Source organism: Narcine bancroftii, chromosome 10 (genome assembly GCF_036971445.1).
Source record: "Narcine bancroftii isolate sNarBan1 chromosome 10, sNarBan1.hap1, whole genome shotgun sequence".
Lineage (NCBI taxonomy): Eukaryota > Metazoa > Chordata > Chondrichthyes > Torpediniformes > Narcinidae > Narcine > Narcine bancroftii.
Window position 1 is genome coordinate 16,987,532 of NC_091478.1, and position 26,688 is coordinate 17,014,219.

Below are 26,688 nucleotides of genomic sequence, written 5' to 3' on the forward strand. Positions count from 1 at the left end.
GAAGGACAAACTTGAAGGCAGAGTAAATGGTAAATACTTAACAGTATGGAAGAACAGAGGGGCTATGGGGATCAAATCCATAGATCTCTCAGGGTTACCATGTAGGCTAATAGGATGGTTATGAAGGCCTACTGTATGCTGGTCTTCATTAGTCAGTGGATTAAATACAGGATCTGTGTGGTAATGTTGCATCTCTATCAATCTCTGGTGAGACCATACTTTGTATTGTGTTCAGTTTTCTTCACCTCACGACAGGAAGGATGTGGAATCCATGGAGGAGGTACAGAGAGATTTACCAGGATGATGCCTGGATTGGAAAATAAGTCTTATGAGGCAAGGTTAACAGAGCTGGGACTTTTTTCTTTGGAGGTCTACAAGATTCTGAGAGGCATAGATAAGGCACTTTATACAGAGGACATCTGTATAAAGTGAAAGGAAGGTTTAGGGGTACACATCAGAGATAATTTAAAAAAAAAACTACAGAGGTATGGGTGCCTGGAATACCTTGCTATGGATGGTGGTGAAGACTGGAATAGAGGATTATGAGGTTTGGTGGGGGGGGGGTTAGTTTTTTTGATAGGTATACTGTATAGTATGTAGGTCAGCACAACATCATGAGCTGAAGGGCCTGTATAGTGCTGTAATGTTCTACGTCAGAGGTGACTAGTTGCAGAGCCAAATGAGCAAGTCAAAGACTTTTGAAATAGAGAGGAAATTAAAACTTTTGGAAAAAAGATTTCCTTGTGATAATTTAAAATCAAGGTCAACAATCAGATGTATATTGTAACATGGTTCAATAGCCCCAAAATATGAGTCTATAGGCCACATGTATGGCAGGCATTTCCCTCCAATATTCATCATGACTATGTTGGATATTGCCTGACAGCAAGTCATGACAAAAAGGATATTTTTTGTTTGCATGGTTTTGGCAAGACCAAATTGTCTCTCGTTGTTCCTTGCTGGAATCTCCAAATCAGAATTTAATGATTTCAAACCACCCACACCACAGATTGGCTCATGGAGCCAATCAATGCAATGTGTTTTAAATCTAGTTCATTCAGGGCAGGAGGATTTCAAGTTTAATCCTTCGTTTCTCGTGGAGCACTAGCTAGTCTCAGCAAAAATAATAAATATTCAAAACCTTTGGATTTCACCCCCACCCCTCCACAAATTGGCAGAAAACCCACTGAAATTAGTTATTCTAATTGAAAAGATGTGTAAAATATTAGTGTTTCAATAGTTTCCAACCACATTTGAACAAGTAGCTTACATGATGATCCACATTCATGATGTGTAGCCCAGTCAGAGCCATAATAATTAAATTCCAGCATAATTTTCTGCTGGATAATGAAAGAAAAATAAAATGGCAGTAAATAAGATGTGCAGTTCTGCAAGCATTGCAGTTACATTTGTTAAACAGTAAAGAACCAGGTATTACATTTAAAATTACCTAACACGTATTAAATATATAATCTTTCCTGCTTGCTATTTCTGCATATTTGCTTTCAGTGACTTGTTTACAAGGTTAGTGAGATCCCTTTGTCGACCAACATTTGCCAATTTATAACTATTTAACTACCAAAGTAGTTAGCTTCATGTTTACCACATTTTATTTTATTTGCCATTCATCGAAATTTTCAGAGGTATTTAATGAACATAAACCATATTCATTCCAATAACATAAAAGATAAATACTGGTAAAAGGTAAAGGTCCATTATTGTCACATAATACTACATTTAGAATGCAACATACACGAAATTCTTTAATTTGGTCTTCCGCAAGGAAGACAGAGTCACCACTTTATCCAGCACCCCTCACAGAAACGAGGCCCCAGTGAGGAACGAACTTGTGATCCCTAGTTTACACGACCAGTGCTCTAACCACTGAGCTATTGGAGCCCTACCTGTACTACAGCCTTACTGCCACTGACTTCCAGAACTTGTCCACTTCTGATGGACCCATCGGGAAGAGTCAGATGCACAATCTCTGCATATCTTGGAAACTGTCAAAGCATAAATAAACAAGAGCCATCAATTTTAATCCAATTTTAGCTAAAAATTACAGCACAAGCAAACTATACTTCTAAGTAAATCAACATTTTCTTGGAAAACCTGTTCAAGATATTTACCTTGATGTTTTGATATGTGTTAATTTTATTACTTCTTTCTTTCTTTTTACTTTTCTTTTCATCAGGGATGTTTAAGAAGAGTTAATTTTACTGGATTAAAGAAGTTGGGGAGAAGAGATGTCATAAGATTTTGGAAAAATGGTTAGGGTTAACAAGTTTTAAAAATAATTTGTAAGAGTTATTTTAACAATATCGCGCAAAAGAAATTTGATAATTATATAGGTTCAGAAATGGAAGATGATGAAGCTGTACATTATTGAGATGATAATATTTGGGGTAAGAAATAGATAACATATTTTTTTTGAAATTATATAGCCTATATTTGTGAAATGATGTTTTTGAATGTTTAATATAATGATGATGAGATATAATGATTAATAGGAGATCCATTACTGTAAAATCAAGTACAATAATGTTAAGGGATATAATGTAATCTGACAACATAATGTTGTAGTTTTTAATTTTCTTCTAGTTTGGATAATAGTTCTAAGGCATCTTTCTATTTTTTTTGGGTTCTTTTTTGATTTATTTTTGGGGATTTTTTCAATCATTTTTTATTTGGGGAGGGGAGATTAGATTTGGTTTGAAAGTCCATGAATTTTGAATGTGAATACATGTATGACTGAAAAATTTAAAGTCAAATTTTAAAAAAGACATTTACCTTGTTTTGTTTGATGTTGTTTTATTCTTGCAAATTTCGGTACTCATTACACCAATCCCACAGATTTTCCCACAAAACAATGACTTGCATGCTAATTCAAATGTTTAGCTATTAGCATTTTTATTGCACAACACTATATAACCCCAGAAGAAAAAGCACATTTTATTAAGCAGCTAAATTTACATTTTGGGAGCAAGTGATTGAATGGATAGAGATGCTAATGAGAAGTTATTTGATAAGCATAATATCAACACAATCATTCATGCCAAAACATTTTAGTTATTTGGTTGGGGATCAAAATTATGCATCTAGTCAACATTCCAAATTAACCACAGCAAGTTATTTTGTGGTGATGAATACCTTCACTGCATCCAAAACCACCAATGGTCCATTTACAGCAGACACGGTCTTGTAGGCTATTAAAAATAAAATTCACAGAAATTAGATTTCTTTAGTAATTTGCCATCAAATTCAATACATAATGTACTCTTAAATCCTTGCAAGTGTTAGGCTGCCATTTATAAGTATCCTTTATGCTAATATGCACAATTCATGGATTAGACTTTTACATGGTCACTGACTTTAATGCAAGAAAAATAACTTCTGTACAAATCTAGCTTTCTCCAAACCATGCTGTGGTGTTGCAGTTGTTTAGTAAAAGGATTTACTTCTACATCAGCATGGTTACAAAGATCATTTTTCATCAAGCCTCAATATATTAACAGATCACCATTTGATGAACTACACACAATGGCATTACTGTTGCACGTACGGGTGGTCAACTATCAGTGAGCTGTAAGAAAAGCGCATATTTTGGAGCATGATTTTGATACATTACTAAGTGTTCAAAATTGCCTTGTTATTTAACTGCAACCTTAGATGCTACTGTCAGGTGATGAAGCAACACAGGAGACACAGGCCATTACCTTGGCCTTTTTATTTTACATGGGAAAATATTACCCATGTAGACAGTGGAGACAATTTGACAATGTTTGACATTTATTTCTGATCAGCCTTCTCTCACATCTGTGGTGGCTGAAGTAAGGACTGCATTGTTTCGATTGGCTTCTATCACGCTTCGCTTTTTGTGTAATCCGTCAATCTCTTCACCGATATCAAAGCTGCAAGGAAATTAGAACAGACCAGCTCTACTGCAGTGCACTAAAGCTTAGCGGGGTGCATCCACTATGCAACTAATTAGGCTGCAGCCAACAGAATAAACCTGTCAATGTTCGCTTGCTGTTTCCCACACACCTGCATTTCATTCACTAATAAGCAAACATCAGGAGAAGGCAAATTGCTCAAGCATGAAAACCATACAACAGTGTTGCAATCTACTACAGTATTTTTAATTTGTTTGAAAGTTGCAAAATGCTTATCTAAGATTGAAAATAATCCATTTGCTGGAAAAGTATAATTCTATTAAAAACATTTCTCAAAAGTTTCAGGTTAGTTATTTTAAGTGGGTCCTTCAGCCTCTTTTAAGGAATTTTTTTTTAAATCTGCTCATACAGAGATTGTCTGAATAACTACTCAACAATAGACGATTAAACCCAAACAATGACTAATAGTGAAAAAAGCTAACCAGGTATTGGAGTAAATAGAAAAAAAGATACCATTTCTAACATGTATTTGATACATCCAACTTGACAAACGCAGGAGCTATTTTTTGTTATTGAATGGTACTATTTATTGCAGCCATTAAATCAACCATTAATTTTTTTTTAAACTTCAATTTCATTGTTATGTATCAATTAATATGAGATTCAATATATTCCAAAATGTTCAATGCAAATAATCTACTTGGAATTAGGTTTGTTACTTTGAAGAATCTATTTTAATGCAGTTTCAGGCAGTGTCCATAGCAGTTCAATTCTGTGTAAGGTTTTTTGCTATAATCCATCTCAGGAAGCACCATTTCAATTATAAATAAAAACTCTCCCCACTTGAGCTCAAGTACACAGCCCCCTGTTTAATATGCAGCTCCTGAGCAGGTCACAAGGCCGTCTGTTCAGCTGCCAGCAGCTTTTGTGTACAAAGATGTTAATTGGTTCTAATCCCTTCATAGAAGCTGTTTTGGTAGCCTGACCCAGCACCCTGAAGGACACCTTGGTGTGAAATACTAAGGGCCCATTCAAGGAGGAGTGAAAGAAAGCAGTGTGCATTCCAACACATTTGATTTAAAAGGCTGGAGGGTACAGCATCATTCTAAACTGAATAAATCTTACAAGTTGTGGTAACAGTGAAGCATGCTCTCTTCAGCGATGTAATCTACTAAAAGAGTACTAAACTACAACTCATTTTCAAAATAATACAACCACATTAAAAGAACATTACATGGTATTGCTGTTCAGTTTTGAATTAGATAACAAGTCAGTTCCGTTTGTATACATAATAGCAAGATTACCATGATTAAGACAGGGTAAAGAGTAGCTATGAATACAATTTATTAAAATGGTCCTGTGTGAGGGCTGTTTTACTTTCCTTACACCACCCCCCCCCCCCCCCCCGCCTCCCTCCACACCACTCCTTCCCCATTATTTTCTTCTCTAACCCTGGCACATTAAAAACATATGGTTGGTTTGAATAGATGGAAACATACTATCCTCCTCTCTTTTCATACTCGTCTCACCACCTCAAAGCATCATGAGTGGGGTCCTTTAATATTACAGAGAATTTGCCAAGTGTAGAATTTCATGGCCAGCTACCTGCCCTGAAAACATTCGGCGTTTGGGCAACTTGGCAGGAATCTAAATTGAGGACAAGGTTTTATTTCTCAGGTCTTTCATATTTTGATCAGAAGCACAGCCGTTAGTTTTGTCCTTCATTAAATTATAAATTATAGAAATAAAAATTATATCCCCACTAATGTCAAATTTCTTAAGCTAAAATTAACAACTGATTTTCAGATAAAACAGAGAAAACAATACGAGGGCTGTCAGCAAAACACCAGCTTCTTAGGCCTTGATAGTTCTAATGTAGTGGTTACGTCTTTTAAAGAATGCAAAGATGAGAACTTATGAATTTGCATGAGTTTTTGCATTTATTTTGATAATTTATGCATAAATTTGTATAATATTATGTCATTGTGTCAAAGTTCAGGATAGTATTAGTAATAGTCAAAAGATATGGCTTCAAACCCTACGCCAAAGATTACCTCAGCATCTCAGATACTATTGCAATGATAGGTGTCAAAAGAATTGTGTTTCAGATGAAACTTTGTGTCGTATGGTCAGCCTTCCAGGGTCCATCCAAAAGAGCCAATTGCACTACCTAAATAGCATGAAAATTAACCAATTTTATTCATCAATCTATGTCCCTCAAATAGATGATGTTTAATTTCAGCATCTATTTTTGTTACATTTTTCTGTTGCACAACAGTAAACCGTACTCAACCGTACTCAACCGTACTCAACCGTACTCAACCGTACTCAACCGTACTCAACCGTACTCAACCGTACTCAACCGTACTCAACCGTACTCAACCGTACTCAACCGTACTCAACCGTACTCAACCGTACTCAACCGTACTCAACCGTACTCAACCGTACTCAACCGTACTCAACCGTACTCAACCGTACTCAACCGTACTCAACCGTACTCAACCGTACTCAACCGTACTCAACCGTACTCAACCGTACTCAACCGTACTCAACCGTACTCAACCGTACTCAACCGTACTCAACCGTACTCAACCGTACTCAACCGTACTCAACCGTACTCAACCGTACTCAACCGTACTCAACCGTACTCAACCGTACTCAACCGTACTCAACCGTACTCAACCGTACTCAACCGTACTCAACCGTACTCAACCGTACTCAACCGTACTCAACCGTACTCAACCGTACTCAACCGTACTCAACCGTACTCAACCGTACTCAACCGTACTCAACCGTACTCAACCGTACTCAACCGTACTCAACCGTACTCAACCGTACTCAACCGTACTCAACCGTACTCAACTGGCTGTGATATGTACAGGGACACTGAATCTATAAAAATATTTCTTATAAATGTATGATCTTCTCTGCACAAGATTATTTGGTTTCCATTGCCTTGATCTTCACAAATGCTCTGACATGCAGAATAATTAATTAAAATTACGCCACAGGACCTGAAGAATTTACAATTACCTTTATATCTGGAAGACCAAAAAATGCTAATCTCAATCTCAATACATTATTTAAAATGCATCTGGTTTACCAATCAGATTCCATCCTAACATTATCTGGGATATGTGTGATTCAAAATCTACCAAACGACTGATACTCAAATGCCTTATCAATTTAAAGGAATGGACAATAAATGCAAGCCATGCCAATGACTTTCATTTCTTCAGAACAGATTCATATAGTTATATTGGAATAGAATGAAAACTTCAGCCCAACTTGCCCATGCCAATCAAGTTGTCCATCTAAGCTAGTCACATTTCCCCATATCCCTCTAAACCTGGATATCCCTATGTACCTGGATAATGTCTTTTAAATATCATAATAATTTCTGCCTTTACCGCATCCTGCCAGTGTCCATAACAGAAGAATACAAATAGGACCATCTGTCCCATTGAGCCTGCTCCCCATTTAGTATCAGGGCTGATCAGGTCCTTTTCAGATCTTTCCTCCAACCTTAAACTCATGCCCTCTAGTTTTAGACTCTGCTACTCGAGGGAACTATTGACTATTCACCTTCTCTATGCCCCTCATGATTTTGTGCCCCTCGATAAGGTTACCCCCTCAGCATCCTAAGCTCCAGGGATAAAAAGTTCTAGCCTATACAGCCCCTCCTTCTACCTCAAGCCTTCCAACTCCAGTGACCTCCTTTTGAATCTTTTTTACACTTTTGTCAGTTCACTGACATGCAAGGCAACCAGAACTGCACACAGTATCATAAATGTTGCCTACCAAACTCTTGTATAGCTGTAGTATGGGGCTCCAAAGCCTGTACTCAATGCCATTCTGAAGGCAAATGTGCCAAACACCATCTTCACTACCCTGCTACCCGAGTAGACTTTCAGAAAACCATGTCCTTGTACACATCAGTCTGCGTTCCACAACACACACTCAGTGCCCTCCCAATTACTGTGAAGGTCCTCTCCACATTTGACTTGCTAAAATGCTACCCCTCACACTTATCCAGATTAAACAGAATAATTTTTTTTCGCCAAAAACAATCGATCTTGGAAAACAAAAGGCAAAAGAGCTCACATTTCAATCATCTGATTAAAAATGAAATCATAAGCTGATGGAAGATTAATTTTTCATAAATCTTTGGTAATTTTAATCTTACCTTTTTTAACTTAAATACATTAAAGAGAGAACAATGAATCTGGCAAGATTGCTCAGGAACAAGACAGCCATTCAACTTCTTGATCCGTTTTGTCATTCAAAAGCTGAATTATAGATCATGGAAATAATATTGTTTATCAATTCTGCATGAGCCTTTTACTTTTACCAATGTTACTAAAATGTTTAGCATTTAAAGACTTCAATAAACTCATCACATTTGCTGTACTGTGAAACTTTATGTAATCATCATGAAACAACCATTATGCTCATTATATCTTGGATGGATATAACTGGAGTCAATTATGCTTTTTACACAACCACTTCATTCCGGGATACATGAAGCCTTTTTTACATGCCTGCTGTGTAAAAAGCACCAACATGGAATGGGAAGGTGGGGTCATTCCAATCCAGGCTTTTTTTCCAGCAGCAAAGGAAGTAACAATGCCGGAACGCTGTTTATGTAAAAGGGCATTTGGCATTCCAGGACCAATTCAAAGGATGTGTGTGTGTACTGTGACAGAGTATACAGACATGTTATTGGGAGATAAATTGAAAAAGGTTTGTTAGAGTAGGTTACATACAAACCCTTTAAAACGGATCTTATTTAAAATAATGGAGCTCTGTCCCATGCTAGATATATTGGCTCCACTGCTTTTGCAAGAGCTTTGAAGAGCGCTCAAGAGACTTCACTAATGGATTGTTGCTTGCAAAAGGCAACAAATGAAAGATCTTGTTGGAGCTGCAGACTATCTGGAAGAAAACTTGTTGTTCTAAGAGGGCCATGTGGTTTTGCAAGCAGAGTGTCAAACAGGCTTTCTCTCAAAGAGAGACAGAGACATACAGAGATCACTTCTACAGTGTTACAGCCAGCAAAAGTAGCTGGGACTAGAACAGGACAAGCTGGCAAGCTTGTGGAAAGGCCCAATTTGGAAGACGGCCTGGTCAAAGTCCTTGTGGTTCATGCAAGAGGAGAGGACTGGCTGTCTAATGTTTCACTTAGAATAAGAAAAACAAAAAGGAACTCTGTGATGACCTGAAAGAAAGAATTTATCATCTGGAGACCCTGATCAGCAAGACACTGAAGTGGCTGATTAAAAAGTAACAACAAATCTCTCTGAAAACTGACAAGAACCTTCTTAAGCGGAAACTATTTATCTTTCAAGCACCAAATCCTGGTGAACTTTATAAATGTTAAATTCTGTGAACAGTATAAGAATTGCCTGCAACCAGTGAACTTGGAGAAGTGAGATTGGACTGTGAACCAAAGAACTTTCCTGAATTTACACACACACATTACATACACGTCCGCTTAGAATTAGAAGGGAGTTAAGTTAAAGTGTGATTCTGTTTTCATATTTAAAGATAATTAAAAGCAACTTTTGTTTAAGTAACCATTGTCTTGGTGAATATCTATTGCTGCTGGGTTTACCATATTTTTTTTTAGTGTATTTATGGACAAAACACACAAATAGGACAACAGGAAAAATCTTTTTTAATAATACCATTGTTCTGCTCTCTCCTGGCAAAGGTAAAAGGCAGAGTTCATCCAGCTGACAGCAAGTAGTTCACCAGGGAATACCTGAACCAGCAGGCCCTTGGGGTTTAGCCCATCTTGGATGTCTACACATGCTCCCATAAATGCAGGAGTCTGAAATGAGCACTGGATGGAATGGCTGGAGCTGGAGGTGAAATGAGCTGGTGGTGAAACAGTGATGCTTCCTCTCCTAGACTCATTGCTGGGTTAGGTGGCTGAAGCACTGATGTGTTGCTGGGAGGAGAATGAGAGGTGATTTAATTCATAATTCATGGTTTTGACAGGACAGATGTGGAGCGACTGTTGTCTTTCAAAATAGGGCTTGATCATTCATGAATAAGATAAAAAGCATGAAAGGGTACTGAATCTGGAACTCTACAGAAGGGTGTGAATGCTCAATTACTGAATGTATTCAAGACAGACACTGAAAGACCTTCAGATATTAAGGGAGAGGAGATAAGTGTTAAGGAGTGGCATTGTGATAAATGACCACCCCCCACACTGATCCCTCCATCCTGCTCTCAGCTGCCCCCAGGTGTCTGTAGTCACCTTGTGCTGTGAGCAAGCTGGTCTGTGGGTTTGTCCTCAGTTTGAACAGTCTGAAGCCCACCGCCCCAGTAACCCCCCTCCCTCAACCTCTCTTCATCTTCCCACCAGTCCTCATTGATAGATGCCAGTGATTAGTAAGGGATTACTTAAGGTGGTCCACGTCAGCTGACGTGGATTTTTTACCCCCTCCATAAATCTTCGTCCGCGAAGCCAAGCCAAAGACTTAAGGTGGTATGTGAATGGAAAAAAAATCTTTGAAAACCACTATTTTGATCATATTCATTATGTAGACAGTTTCATAACTCCAAAGGAAATGGGCCACTAACAATTTTCTCAAGCAAAATATTTCAGTAACATTTGGGTCTAGAAAAATGGTTCTCAACCTTTTTCCCCCATTCACATACCACCTTAAGTAATCCCTTACTAATGACCACTGTCTATCTTTGAGGGAGGTGGCAGGCTGTCGGCATTACTTACCATTATCACCCGAATTTCAACTTCGCATACAAGACCAGGGAAATATTTTTGAGCCACTTTCTGGGAAAAAAAGTGGGTCTAACATGCTGTCAAATACAGTATGATATAGGTGACACAAGACGCTGTCGTGCTACACATCCCACCTCTTTTGCTCCTGGTATGCTGGCTTGCTGTGCAAAGACACACTGACTCTATCCTCAAAGACCCAGGCCATTCAGCTACCATCGGGAATAAGGTACAGGAGCCTAAAGATGAGCACTCAGTGGCACAAGGACAGCATATTACCTGCTGCCATCAGATTTCTGAATAAAAATCAATGAACCAAGACACTGACTTACTTTCGGTGCACTATTATTTTCTTTTTTTTTTAATTATTGTTGTAATGTGGTTTATATGAATGCTTGCACTACAATGCTACCGCCAAACACCGAATTTCGTGATTTGCTCGTGACAATAAATTCTGATTCTGACCCGGCATTATGCCAGCTTTGTTCGGTTCAGTGTAAACAACCAAAGCCAGCTTAATGCCTGGTGTTCCTTATAGCAATATCATGGGATTTCTGTGTAAACAACATAACTGAGTCAGTAACTGTTAAACATCTGTTTCTGCAACAATTTTGAAAGCACATTGAAAAGTCAAAATCTTAGTCACATCAACAACTTTTTCTGCATTTCCTTGAAATAGACCGTTACAAATTGCAGCCAATCCTCATTTTAGCACTTGCATGAATATTTTTGATGGAAACAATTATACAATTTCCAAAGCTGCTTTTAGAAACTCCAAACAGTACGATTAGGGAAAAAATTGAACATACGTTACGTATTTGCTTTTAACCTCCAGCCACATGGCTTCAATTCAAAGAGCTATATAAATGTTACTATTACATGATCAAACTCTCAGTCATGCCAAGAAATAGTGTTCGAATTAGTGGCTTTCAAACTGTTTCTCAGATTTGCATTAATTTACTTAATTATATGTTATATATTTTGCTAATTTGAGCAAATTTTAATTTCATTAGTGAGGGATAATTTTCTTGATTCAAGGTATGATGCGAATGCATTGAGTTTGAAGTAAAAAATAAGTACAGTAATTACTAAATCTTTATTTCTACATTTGGAACAGTTAAATGCATAAATATTTTAAGTATTACTCTGCAATGAAACTAATAACAATTTGCAGTTTACGCAGATCCACAGTCAAATACAGAAATTGCTGTCAGTGATTTCCCACAGCACTCAAGGTTGCACACTTACCCAGCCTTCTCCAGTGCAATCTTCAAAAATGAGTGATATAATGAAATTCATTTTTGCGGAAATGTTGTTTTGATGGATGAGTTGCAAGAGGGCATATAATGGTGCACTGACAATAATCTGGCCATTTCATTTAACTTCACATTCATTCCCAATTTTTTTAACATTCCACACCTAACAAAAAATAACTTCTCTTTTTGAAAGTGTTTGATAGTTAAGCTTTTATCATAATTCAAAATGTCATTATTTTGTGTTCTACAAATAGTTAATAGTTTTAACTCCTTGGTTTGCCAAAATAATTCTTCATTGATTTCAGAATCAGAATTTATTGTCATGAACAAGTCACAAAATTCATTGATTTTTGGCAGCATCACACAGTGTGAACATTTTTATAAACCACCTTACAAGAACAAAAAATAATGCACAAAAAGTCAAAATAACGCAGTGTCATCAGGAATCTGATGACAGCAGGGAAGACGCTGTCCTTGTGCCAGTGCGAGCTTGTCTTTAGGCTCCTGTACCTTCACCCCCATCCCCCTCAGTGAAGAGTGCATGACCTAGGTGGTAGGGGTCCTTGAAGATTGAGGCAGCTTTCTTAAGACACCTCCACTTGTAGATGTCCTCAATGGAGTGAAGTCTGGTGCCCATGATGTTGCAAGTGGAGTTAATAACCCTCTGGAGTTTTTTCTTGTCCTGAGTGTTGGCACCTCCATACTAGACATTGATGCAACCAGCCAGAATGGTCTCCACAGTACACCTGTAGAAGTTTTCAAGAGTCTTTCAGTGACATACCAAATCACCTCAAACACGTCAAAAAGTATAGCCGCTGGCGAGCTTTCTTCGTAATTGTATCAATACAGATCCTCGGAGATATTCACACCCAGGAATTTGAAGTTCTTGACCTCTCTACTACTGAGCCCTCAGTGAGAACCGGATCATGTCCTCCTGAAGTCTGTAATCATCTCCTTGATTTTGCTAATGTTGAGTGGAAGGTTGTTGATGTGACACCACTCAACAACCTGATCTATCTCCCTCGTGTATGGTTCTTCATTGCTGTCTGTGATTCTGCCGACAACCGTGGTGTCATCTGCAAATTTGTAGATAGCATTAAAATTATGCCTGCCCACACGGCATGTCCAATTAACACCCACTTGTGAAGTCCTTATAGGCATTCTTCAAAGTTTCTGCAAAGGCACTCGGAGCCTGGACTGTCTGGCTTGAGCAGAGCTCTGGCATTTTAAATGAGACTGTTTTGAAGTGTTTGTTTGTGACCTACACTAAAAAACCTGCCACAATTTATCTCCTTTCAAACATTTCTATATACAATACAAAATAAAACATTATCTGTCACAATCTGTTAATTCTGTTGTCCGTTCAAATATCTTTGTTACATCTTACTGGATCCTAACATCCCTTAGAAATGGCATGTGCAATCCATTTGTTACTCTTTGAAAAGCTATGGAATAGAATCATAGAATGTTTGGTTACCATGTGGAAGGGGACTGTTTGGAACATGGAGTCTGTTCTAATGTTCTAAAAAGAATCTCAGGGTTCTACTTGATGTCATACTCTGGTAATAAATCTGAACTTTGAAGTTCTGCAGGGAGCAATCGCCTCAGTACAATTCCCCAGTTTTTTTACCCCTGAAGTCATGTGGAAAGAAAATTCTCTTGCATAATGTGCCCAATTTATTTTTAAAAACAAAGATTATATCAGCAGCCAACCACCCTTTCAAATCAATAAACTCCAAATGATTCCTTTTGCACAACACCTGTTCTTATAGTGATCCCTTCCAATTTATGTCCTCTCGTCCTCAACCCATTTCCCCTCCAAATGAGACAATCACCAAGAATGCATCTCTCAAACCACTTCTCAATCTTCTCTGCTTTAATTGAAATTTCTCAACCTTCAGACAACTTTTTTTAAATGTATTATGCACTCTCCTGCCTGTCCCGCATCGGACTTGTCAGCCACAAACGAGCCTGCAGCTGACGTGGACTTTTTACCCCCTCCATAAATCTTCGTCCGCGAAGCCAAGCCAAAGATGCACTCTCCTTCCTGTTATAACTAGAATTGGAAAATGTAGTATATACTTATAACATCCAAAATCGTATACGCCTTGATGAACTTTTATCTAAACTGGGAAGAAAAATTATTTTAAGTTGCCAAGGGGAAGGGTGATGAAAACAAAGAGAATGCCTGTGACAGGGTGGACACTAAAAGAATCGAGATAACAAGATACATTTAGTGCCATCTCAGAAAGGGTGGCGTTGGCTTGTTAGATTTAGCTGATCCATCTGGAGCAGGTATAAATGAAGGTAGTCAAATGAGAACAGAGCAGAGAAGACAATGCTGACACAATGGTAGGACAAAACCACAATTGTTGGAAGCCTAAAATAAATGAATGTTGTAAATAATTATTGAGTTGGCTAGTATCTGTAGAGGGATACAAGGTAAGTTAATACCAGAGGTCAATGGCTTTACATCAGAATTGGAAAGGGTGGTAATCTTAAATTGTTGAATTCAATATTGAGTTAAGAGGACCAGAAAGTGCTAAGATGGAGGATGAGTTGCTGCTTCTCAATATTACTTTTTTTTTTTAAAAAAGATATACAGCATAGTAACAGAACATTTCGACCCTCAAGTCCAGACCACCCAATTTACCCCCAATTAATTTTGAACGGTGGGAGGAAACATGGACCCCTGACGAAAACCCAAGCAGACATGGGGAGAATGTACAAACTCCAAGCTTAAATACAGCTCGGGATTCAAACTCCGGACAGAGCAAAAATTGTATGTAAGATTCAAATGACAGGCATGATCCGAGATGGATGGCATTACCAAAATACTATATAGGATGGTATTTGCCAAAGCCCTTTCCTGCTCACAGTGTCGAAGGCTTTGGTGAGGTCAACAAAGGTGATGTTTACCTATCTCGGCTGCACCATTTTATCGGATGCAAGGATCGACAACGAGATAGACAACAGACTCGCCAAGGCAAATAGCGCCTTTGGAAGACTACACAAAAGAGTCTGGAAAAACAACCAACTGAAAATACTCACAAAGATTAGTGTATACAGAGCCGTTGTCATACCCACACTCCTGTTCGGCTCTGAATCATGGGTCCTCTACCGGCATCACCTACGGCTCCTAGAACGCTTCCACCAGCGTTGTCTCCGCACCATCCTCAACATTCATTGGAGCGACTTCATCCCTAACATCGAAGTACTCGAGATGGCAGAGGCCGACAGCATCGAATCCAAACTGCTGAAGATCCAACTGCGCTGGGTTGGTCACGTCTCCAGAATGGAGGACCATCGCCTTCCCAAGATTGTGTTATATGGCGAGCTCTCCACTGGCCACCATGACAGAGGTGCACCAAAAAAGAGGTACAAGGTGTGCCTAAAGAAATCTCTTGGTGCCTGCCCCATTGACCACCACCAGTGGGCTGATCTCGCCTCAAACCGTGCATCTTGGCGCCTCACAGTTCGGCGGTCAGCAACCTCCTTTGAAGAAGACCGCAGAGCCCACCTCACTGACAAAATACAAAGGAGGAAAAACCCAACACCCAACCCCAACCCATCAATTTTCCCCTGCAACCGCTGCAATCGTATCTGCCTGTCCCGCATCGGACTTGTCAGCACAAACGAGCATGCAGCTGACGTGGACATTACCCTCCATAAATCTTGTTCCGCGAAGCCAAGCCAAAAAGAAAAGAAATATAGGATGGACGCAATAGTTGTAGCAGCTCAAATCAAGGCATTCACATGGTGCTAGGGTCCATCATCAACAAATGTAGATGCTATCATCTTGATCAAAGAAAAGCTGGAAAGACTGTGTCAGACAGCATTCATAAAAATAAATGTTTTGGGTCAAGACCCTGTCTCGAGCCCAGTAGCGATTTAAGGAAGAGAACAGCATAAAAATGACTTAAAATCTTTGAAACCCTCGTATAGCTGCAAAATATATAAATAGCAAAAGCAGTGCGACATTGACAGCCTAAGTAATCCAGCAACAGATCTACTGTTGTGCCAGGTCTTGGTTTTTCCACCACTTATTCGCAACACCTAACAAGATAAGGCAGCCTAAAGAACATTCTCATCATCAATGGAAACAGGACCCAGAACACAAATGCCAAAGCCTAAAAGCCCTTGCTTCTGTCAATCAGAAGTTTCTGTGGGGATGATCAGGTTCTAAGTGAGACCGGGAAAATTTATATCAAGTTATGGGGACGAGGGCCTTGACAAAATCCCAGCTGTCAACCTGTTGCAATACAATTGCAAAAAAAAAATCTTATGGAAAATTTCAAAGCAAATTGGGATCCTACTCAAGTAATCCAAACTCCAATAATTATAAACCTTGACCATTCTTCATTACTCAAAAGTAAACCCAGCCATTCCAGGTATCAGTCTGTCAACAAAAAAATGCAAGAAAAAATTGTGATCAGTTCAATTACATCAGTCTATTCTCACTTATATGTAATAAACCAAAATGAAGCAGAACTTGCTCACTAAAAAACTGCTTACTGATACTCCATCTTGATCTCGCCAGAATTACTCAAATCCAGATATTAAAACCTTGGTCTATAAATGAACAAAAAGACCAAATTCCAGAGGTTAAGCAAACTTGCGGCCAAAATATTTAAATTGCAGATCATGTTCAAATCAACCAATAAATGATGTCTTTTTAATCTGTAACTTACAGCCACGTTTCTTTCCCTTGCTCTCCGCCCATATTCCAAAGTAACAAAAGAGACATTGGTTCCATCAGGCAACAATCGCACCAGAACATCACAATTTTCAATTTGACCCAGTAGAGCAATGAAAACATAACAAAACAGGGCACTGAAAAATAACCAGGAGGGGAGAGTACCAATCAGACTAATTTTAAAATAAAAATTGTCAAGTCATGCAGTTTTGGCAGACGTTGAAAATGCAGCAGATAAAGAGCAGTGATATTTTCAACAAGACTACTACTGCTTCCAACCAAGAATCACAACTGATTTCATAAAAGAGGGCCATCTCGAGCAAGTTTTTAGCCCCTTTTCCATTGGCATCCCAGTTAATTGGCTGTGCAATGTCCCAAGATAGGAAGCACTTTGTGTCCTTTCCACCGGGCCACCCCAAACTGGGTCACTAATTGCCTTTCCACTGAACACAACTCATCCCCAGGGATCGGAGTGTTCTACCGTCAACTGGAAATGAATGACTTTCTGCTGTCCCTTTTCCACTGGTTTGATCTGCATACCAGCATCAGCAAACACTGGGGATATGAGTAGAGGTGATTAATCCCCAGTGTGAAATGAGGTCATTTGACACCGGCATTTGGAAAGCGTTCCTTTTCCACTGGACCCTAACCCAGTAAACTCCTAGTTAATTCCTGGGGCAGGTTGCCAGTGGAAAGAGGGCTTTTAGTTAGAAATTATGGCAGAGATAAAAGACCAAGTAGGAGTTAAGTCTGAAAGCACAAAATGCAATGTATTAACATAATGGATTACAATATCTGAATCCAACTACAAAGATAATGGAAATACTATCTAATCCTTAACGTCGAACTTTCCAGCTATGACTGTCTCTCGATTTGTAATCATATCGCACCTTTGGCACAGACACCTTTACACAAAAAAAACTATCATGGCCATCATTTTCTTTTATAGATGGAGAAATCGGGAATAGGAATAAAGCAAGGAAGCAGATACAGTGATTAAAATCCCTGGAGTTCATCTGTCTCCTCAACATGAACACAAAAGTAGTGAATACAGACTTACACCATTAGGTCCTTTTGGCCCACATGCCCGTGCCGCCCAATTACACCTAATAGATATACTTACATATACTTACACCAGTAGTAAGTTTTTGAACAGTGGGACGAAACCCACCCAGACACGGAGAGAATGTAGAAAACTCCTTAAAGACAATGTTGGATTCAAACCCCAGTAGCAGGCACTGTAACAGTGTTGTGCTAACCTCTTCACTCACCGTGCCAACCAATGGTTTTCCATTATGAATGGTTTTCAAAATGAGAAACAAGGTGAATTTAGTTGATCGAGATAAATCATAATCTAGCTGTTTCCAAGCTGTGCTCTACAGACCATAAATTGGGCATTCCAGAGACAATGATGACCGATGATATATTATGCTTAGATATGTTTTTGGAAGAGATAGATTGTGGGGGTTTTAGTATAGGAAACACTTTACAAAACAGATCTCATTTAAAATGCAAGAGCTCTGCTCAAACCAGACACTCTGGGCCCAGTGCCTTTGTAAAGACAATGTAAACTGCTTTGCTGAAGGTTTTCACAAGGAGGTTAAAAAAAAGAGCCCATCTCAGGGAACCGATAAGATCTTTCAGGAATTGATTTTGGAGCCAGCAATATGCTTGGTGGAAGTTTGCTGTTTTAAGAGAGGTTCTTGTTTTTACAAGCAGAGAAAGAGAACATGTGATTCTTTGGAGAGAGAGAGAGAGAGAGAGAGAGAGAGAGAGAGAGAGTTTTCTGCAGTGGCTTCTGGAGAATAAAGCCCAGCAAGCTGGTAGCTTGTTTAAACTTCATTTTGAAGACGGGTTGTGAGTTCTGAGTTCAGCCTATTGAAAACTCTTGTGGTCCTTACAAGAGGAAATGGGTGGCTAGAGTGTTTCGCCTGAAATAAGGGAAACTAAAGGAACTCTGTGGTGACCTGGAACAAGAGGTTATCATCTGGAAAATCCTGATGGGGCAAGTTTCTTCGGTAAGACACTGAGGAACTGATGGAAGTAAATCAGTTTGCATGTGCCCAATGAACATCTCTCTGAAAACTGACAAAAACCTTCCTGAGCAGTAACCTGGTGAAAATTAATAAATGTTACATTCTGTGCACAGCATAAGAATTGCCTGATACCGGTGAACTTGGAGGAGTGAGAAGGGAGATTGGACTGCGAATCTAAGAACTTTTCTGAAATTATACACGACATACACGTGCACTTAGAATTAGAAGGGGATTAAGTTAATGGCAATAAGTTAAAGTTTGATCCTTTTTTTTAAATGTTTAAAGAAAATTAAAAACTACTTTTATTTAAGTAACCATTTGTCTTGGCGAATTTCTATTGCTGTCGGATTTTGGGGTCCTCTGGGCCCATAACATCATGGTGAAAATGTTGAAAGAGGTGCTAAAGACATTGCTGAAGTAAAAAAAAAAGCTCATTTTTGGCGACTGCAGCACAAAATAATTAAGCGTACACAATATTTTAACAACTTCGGAGTACACTGCTACCCAGTCTCCCATCCAATGTCCCCATAAATGAAACTACAGTTGTGCATTATATATACATACATACACACACAAATACACAAACACACACACATACATATACACAAACACACACATATATATATAATCTATAATATGTCTTGATGGTCATAATAAACACCTGTAACTGGCTTATGTACTGTACTTTCTATTGTTATTTTAATTTGAACTTTATCTACTTAAAATTAAACAAGTTTACAGTGTATGCTTCACCTCAGAGGCAGCAGCATCCAATCTTGTATATTGCACATCTTCTTTCAGAAATATTACAAGTCAATAGAGGTGCACTACAGTATCTTCATATAGCTTTGCTGAGTATATAATATTGTGTTCGCACAACGTTCAAATTGAGTAACATCCTATTTCACAGAACATCATGGACGTTAAGCGACCCACAACTATACATAAAATCCATTCATGTAGGACAGGAAGTGCTCGGACACCACCTTGACTACAAACAAGACTAGAAGCAAAGAAACAGGCAAAGGTGATTAGTGAAATGGTTATGCAGTAAACTAGCATTTCTAAATAAAAATGAAATGTAAAGAAAGCACAGTAAATTCAAAGAGTATGGAGAGTGAAAGATGGAAGGAATGCATTTCTGGTATCTTACCATGCAACAGATTTGAATTTTAAGATTAAAAAGGCAAATATTCAAAAGTTGAAAAAAGTGCAGGTAAGGAATTGATATTAGCCAAACTGGTGCCATTTGGACAAGGAAGCCAAAGGCAAGGACTTTTACACTTGCAAGTGATCCCAGGAATGAACCACCAATCGGCTTTTAAAGTGTCTAGCGCGAAAGCAAAATCAGCCCAATGCGGGCGTCAGATGACGTCTCTCATGGCCTCGACCCCAGTACAATCCCTAGCGTCTGCAGACACTGGCACTGCAATCATGCAAGTGTGAAATGGGCAAACTGCATTGTGGGATTGAAATGACCCAAGTTTTGGTGTGAGTGCAGGAATGCGAAGGAAAAGATTAAAATGAAGGTATAAACGTTGCTGTGGGAAAGTCGCAGCAGAAGATCGAGAGAGGAAATAAATAGCAATAGCAGACAATTTTCAAACAGCGGGGGAAGTTGGCAGCGCTATAGCGCACAATTTATAAAGACTGTAGGGAAAAAGCAATGGCAGACCTGACTTTCCAGAAGGCTGTGCAGCAGAGAAACCCCTCTATGAATGCTCAGTGCATGCAGCCGTGCATACAGCCCTTTCTTGGCTGCACGGAATTCTGGGAGGGCGATAATACTACCTTCTTTTCCACACTGTATAAATTGTGCACTAAAGCGCTACAAACTTTCCCACGCTGTTTAAAAATTGTCTGCTATTGCTATTTATTGCCAGCACTTTCCCATGGTCCCTTATAAAGGTTTATATAGGTCAGCACAACAACAACTGAAGGGCTCGTACTGTACATAAAGCTTAATTATGTTATAATTAGGCATGATCAAAATACATTGATCAGGATTTAGGACACGTCCACCATTGCTCAATGTATCATAATGTCACTGGTAGAAGATAGAACAGTCCTAACCTTGCAAGTGTGAAAACATTCAAGTGTCCCAGTTAGAAGTGGTCAAGTGTGAAAAGCCAAATCCCCATTCCTATCCCAGGACACTGAACGGCCAATTTAGTCGGATGCAAGTGTGAAAGGGGCTATAGAAAGTTGGAGCTAAATGTTTTTAGAGAGCAAAATAGTGGCTAGAACAAGTGATGGTAGGAATGGAGAAGATTAAACATAACAGGTGCAAGAAGGGGCTGATGGACTGAAGCTCATTGAGAATCATTTCTCAGAATTATGAGAAAGTGCTACAAATGGCTCATAACTATGCCAAAGGAAGCCGAGAAGTCGTAAAAAATGTAATTAAATTTGAAAAAAGTGGTGGTCAAAACTGGAGCTATAGTAGAAGGGAAAACAAACAGTAGAGTAGCAAAGGACAAGGATTGGAATCACTAATTGATAAATTAAGGGTAAAATGCAAACATGATTATCTGAGAGAAAGAGGGAAGAGAATGAGATCAGACAATATTATTCATTAAAAAGTAGAATGTCCAATTGGGATAGGCAGATAAAATTCCTGGTTTGAACTTTTAACAAAAAACAAAAGCAGAATGGCAGTAAATCTGCACTTTCAAACATTTTGATAAACTTAGTGTTTGCATTTATTCCAGGATAAATAATAATGTGACAAATGCTAATGTATCAGCATTAAAGAAGCAGTATCTTGTTACAAGCATAAAATTACTATCACACCTGGTATTTATCTGCCTCCACATAATACAGAAAAGTTGCACTGGTACAAGCATTAACATTTTTCCTTTTTAAGGCATGGCAAATAATTCTTTTTTTTGGCTTACAGCAGTACAAAGCTACAAAAAAAGGAAGAGAAAGTAGATCTTCCCTTTGACCATCGATTTCTGTTCCTTTTTAGCTAATGTTGAAATACAAGCACAAGCTTGCACAATGTTATAGAAGTCTTCTCAGAAAGAAATTGTGTATTTTTTTAAAAAGTCAGATCATTTCTGAATCAGTATTACAAAAACAGGGCCATCAACCCGCAACAGCGACCTACAGTTAGACATGTTTTATACATTAGTATTTTTCAAAAGGGAATTTAAAAGTTACTTTAAAAAATGCATTTGCCCAAATCGAGGAAGTGGAAATAACTAGATTGCAGTGTATTCAATGGGTCCAATAGCTTCTTTCTGTGTTGCACCATTCCATGTCAAAATGAAGGGCTTTGGCGAGGCAGATTCCCTCATAAATTAAACTGGGAGCTCTGATCATCTTCCACTCCATTTTAGATAGAACAAATTGGCTTTGAAACGGAAAACATCTGTGGTCCACGATATATGAAGTAGTCAGTCCTTTTGAGGTTTGCTAAAACTGTTTTGTTCCATTTCCTTATGCTTCTTTTATCAAATATCCATCTCCCTATTAAAATATAAAATCATGCTGTTTGGTAACAACCTCATCAGAAAATTCACTGAGCTCTCTCTTCACCTGTGATAATCTTCAAAAGACACAGCAGCAGGAATAATATTTCCCAATTTAACATTTAACAATTTAACACATGGGTCAAGAGAATAAATATTCTCAACTCTGAAGCAAAATTTCAAGTGAATTTTATAAACATTACTGACTGAACTTCTCCCTTTCAGATGTAAAAAAATAATCCAACTTTAAAACTACAACTCGGTCCTGTTACTAATTAACAGAAACAGGAATTATATTATAAAATTTAGATATTTTCTGACCTGCAAAAGTAAATGTTTTTCAATCTTTTAATTGCCCAGAATTCCATTAAAATCTGTGCAAACACCAAATAAAACTTTACAAGATGTAGGTGTTATGTGATTTTATTTTATTTTTTAAAAAGGAGGCTTATTGGATAATTTCCAACATCTTCATGCCTTTCATGAGAATGGCATTTACCTGGGATGCCTACCATATATACTGCCATAAAAGATGACCCCTGAATTTCCACCTTAAATTATAGGCTTTGAGCTATATTTGCTGTACAGGCAGTCCCTGGGTTAAAAACGAGTTCCATTACCAAGGTCTGTATTTAACTCAAATTTGAATTTAAGTCAGATCAAGTACATACAATCCTTATTCAGTGTCAGTTAGTCAAATGTTTATCTTAGTATATAGCATATAGAGTATACATTTTACCTTTCTTTGCAGGTAAAGCACTTAAGAAACATTTTCAAATACACTACATCCTAAACAAGTCAGACTCCCGGCAGGAGTGGGGACGTCGGGCTCCCGGCTGAAGCTGATTCAACCATGCTCAAACTGGAAGTTGATAGCATTCTACTTCCGGCTGGCTTGTCGGTTCGCAAGTATGAGTTGTTGATAAATCAGACACTTTCAAATGACCCAGTAAAGGTTTCAATTTTATTAGCATATTTTAAAATAAACCACCGTCAGCTCCTTTAACAGGCCACTTAAAGCCCATACAGAGCCAACAGCAGTTGGACTGGGTGGATGGACCCCATGGGTGAGTGCTGAGACTTCAATTTTAAGGATCAGATTTTATATTTGGTGTACAAGAAAACCCCTAGTTTTGGAGTGACATTTTTAAAGTTTGAGTACTGTTTTATCTGCCAGCAAATACAGTAACCTATCCATACTGGGACATTAATAACTATGTTATTGTTGGCAAGCTGGACATTAGATGAAAACAAAAAAAAAAATTCCTCTTGCCATGCTAAACTGGCTGTATCTTCTTTATATGAATAAGATGAAACCTAATCCTGCAACCCAATTTAAATGATGTATCTTGTGTCACTGGTGCCCCACAGCTTTTACTGCTGAGTCATAATATTTGCAAAAGTTCACGTCAACATGTGAAACATTAGTCCAGATTTTGACAACCTAAATTCTATCCCTCATTATGTGTTGTTCCATTATTTGTTCTCGCTAAATTAAAATAAACATTACAAAGAAAATAATGCAAATCCTCATATCTTGAGTTTTAATGAAATTTGCAATTTAATCAACTGACTCAGTTTTGTTTTTCCAAGTATTCACAACATTACAGCACAGAAAAAAGGCCTTTCGGTTCTTCTAATCTGTGCAGAAAGATTTTAAAAATCTGAAATTGTTAAGTAAGAATGTCATTTGAAAGCTCCTTCCTTGATAGCCAGTTAAGCCAACCTAGAGAGTCACTAGAGACCACAAAAACAATGGATCATCCTGAAACGTTTCAACCACCGAGTTTCCTTTGACACAAAACTAGTCCAAAGTTAGTCTTACAAGAAAGTAATTCAAAAATAAAAATCAAACAGTCTCCAAATTTAAACGTTTCCTGTCTTTCAAGTCACATGATTGCATCACATGAAATCTTAGGATGATCTTGTAACATACTAAACTGTAGCGATTTTGGGGAGCGGGGGGAGAGCCTGCAACCACATTCGATTCGATCGGATTCCCCGCATGTTCTGAATCCAGATCAGGTCCTGTATCCAAACTCAAAGCAAGTGACCAAAGCGAATCTGGGTGAATCGGTGATGTGACCCTTCGAGGCTTTCAGAAGCCTGTGGATCAGCAACAACCTCCCGCCTGTCATCCAACAAACTCAATGTGGAAAGGAGGGAAACCACCCAAGAAGAATTGGACAACAGTTTTTTGGAGAAGCCATCGTCATGGATTTTTAAAATGTAACTTTGGTTTGGATGATTTAAACGAGGAAGCTGAATCCCCAGCAGCTCCAGGGCCCTGGAGATTTGCGACCCCCTTTGTTCCAACCAGGGGGTCGCGAGTCCACGTCCCGCGCACATACTTAGCCTGGGCTGCGAGCAATAGTTCCGGCTCGCTGCCTGTGCCTGCACCCGGGCTCCCAACCGAGGTCCATTGGCGACCGCTGGCTCCACCATCAGCGACATCTTCCCACCAAGGGGGCGGGCGCGCAGGCGCGCAGGGCGGACGCGGGGGTCACGGGGCGCGCAAGCCCGAGCGGGCCTGACGTCACACCGCCGCAGGCAGGCAGGGCAGGCGCGGGGTCACGTGGCGCGCAAGCCCGAGCGGGCGTGACGTCACCCCGCCGCGGGCACGCGTGGGTGCCGTCCGAGCCTTTGCCCCATGGGAAACGCCGCCGGTTGCTAGGGCGACGCGGTTCGGGCCTCCTCCGTGTGTCTTCGTTGGGTGGATGTGCGCGCAGGGCACTTTGTCGCTTCAGCAGACGAAACCCGTGGTCACAGCTAACGTAGGTTTAAATTTAGGGGCGTGGGGGGGGGAATGGAAAGTGGTTGGCAGTGAGAGTTCCGAATCGAAGCAGGAAATAAAGAGATGAGGATAAAGGTCATAGGAAATAATAAATTCAGGAAGTGCCCGAGATGTCCAGTGCGTGTGGCTCCTGTTTGAGACGTCCAGCATGGAACAGGCCCTTCGGCCCGATCGTCCATGTTGTCACGATGGCCGAGAGCCATTTGCCTGCAATTGGTCCATATCCCTCGAAACTTCCCACACACATACCCATTCCCACCAGTCCTCACTGATAGATGTCTCATAGGTGCCACACATCCCACCTCTTTTGCTCCTGGTATGCTGGCTGGCTGTGCCAAGACACACTGACTCTATCCTCAAAGACCCAGGCCATTCAACTCACCCTGCCGTCTTTTGAACGTTTTACAGTTTTCTCGTTTCAGATTACTCTCTCAATGGAAAAAAAAGCCCTTCATGTCCCTCTTTAAATCTCTCCCGCAGTCGTAAAATTGTCTACCCTGTTCGAAAAAGATTGTGAGCATTCTTTTTTTTCCATGCTTCTCCCCTCCAGCCTCCTGAGTTCCAGACCCAACAGCCTCTTCAGACACCTCGAGTCCTGGGAATATCCTGGTAAATCTGCTCTGCATCCCTTCCAACTTATGCTATCTGACTGCAGTGTGTGTGTGTGTGCATATATATATAAAATATATATACTGGAGGGCTCAGTATAAATATATACACACACACACACACACACACACAGTGCCCTCCAGAATATTTGGGATAAAGACACTTTTTTTCCTTTATTTGACCCTGTGCTCCACAGGTTTAAATTTGTAATCAAACAATTCACATTAAAAAAAAAAGAATTTGTATGCATTTTGCTTTGACCACATAGAAATTACAGCATTTTTTTTAATATACATTGTATCCACGTTTCTGTGGAACACGGGCAAATAAAGGAAAAATGTGTCATTTTCCCAAACATGGAGGCCAAATTCTAATCATTGGTACGTATGTAAACACAATTAGATTAATTGACAAACTGATCAAGCTTGGTGAGGATAAAATACACATAGATGCAATATATATCTTTGGACAATTTATATTGTATTCATATGTGTTAAAAGAAGTCAGGGAAAAATAATCACACAAAATAATTGTGGTAGATAAGTAATATTTCTCTTTGTAGTTTGAAGTATTTTTCTTTGTTGTTTGAAGTGATTGTGATTTTCAGGTGACAGTGCTCTTGCTACTGGCCCTGAAAGTTGTGGTTTCCACTGCTGTTCCATAAATCTAGACATAAAATGTTGGTTGTCGTTTTATTTCAGGACTGAGGGATTGCTACACTACATGAGGTGAAAGGTTACAATCCTTCACACTCTCTGCTTCCTCTAAATGTAATCAATCCAACAGTGCTATTTTGTAGGAGAAGCGTATTATTCCTAATGTCTCACTCAATATTTATTTTCTGTCAATATAACCAAAGCAGAATATTTTGCCATTATCCAATTACTTTTTGCAGCAGCCAACTGTGTGTAAATTTATTGCATTTTCTAAATTCAACACTTATTACATCTAAAAAGGTACCTCATTGTTTGCAAAGTGCTTTATGACTATCTGAGGTCATGAAATGGGTTTTTATTTTCTATATTTATTCAGTGTTCATGTATTATCAACAGAAGAAACATATGCACTCTATTTGTATACTCCAAAATGGATTTACTGCATAGTTGAATCCATGAAATCATAAACATAATTAATATTTATCCAGTATCTTTCCAACAGTATAGAACATTGATGGGTG

General features: G+C 39.0%; 2 protein-coding genes across 8 annotated transcripts in view; one reads left to right on the forward strand and one right to left on the reverse strand.

The window, feature by feature from the left end:
• atp6v1ba (ATPase, H+ transporting, lysosomal, V1 subunit B, member a) overlaps positions 1 to 24,601 on the reverse strand; it is a 48,447-nt gene extending 23,846 nt beyond the window's left edge. The window contains exons 1-3 of the mRNA XM_069900048.1: positions 24,460 to 24,601; positions 3,151 to 3,206; positions 1,905 to 2,003 (exon numbers count right to left, since the gene is read on the reverse strand). Coding sequence (XP_069756149.1) covers positions 1,905 to 2,003; positions 3,151 to 3,206; positions 24,460 to 24,562 — 258 coding nt within the window. The 5' untranslated portion in view covers positions 24,563 to 24,601. The remainder of the gene's footprint in view (positions 1 to 1,904; positions 2,004 to 3,150; positions 3,207 to 24,459) is intronic.
• Positions 24,602 to 24,688: 87 nt separating this feature from the next.
• Positions 24,689 to 26,688, forward strand: part of LOC138744224 (synaptic vesicular amine transporter-like) — a 146,641-nt gene continuing 144,641 nt past the window's right edge. For 5 of the 7 annotated variants that reach the window (XM_069900043.1, XM_069900042.1, XM_069900044.1 and 2 more), the window contains exons 1-2: positions 24,692 to 24,882; positions 25,453 to 25,511. The gene's annotated coding sequence lies outside the window, so the exon portion shown is untranslated. Of the gene's footprint in view, positions 24,883 to 25,452; positions 25,512 to 26,688 lie in introns of all 7 variants that reach the window. The other 2 variants (XM_069900046.1, XM_069900045.1) reach the window with 2 other exon arrangements.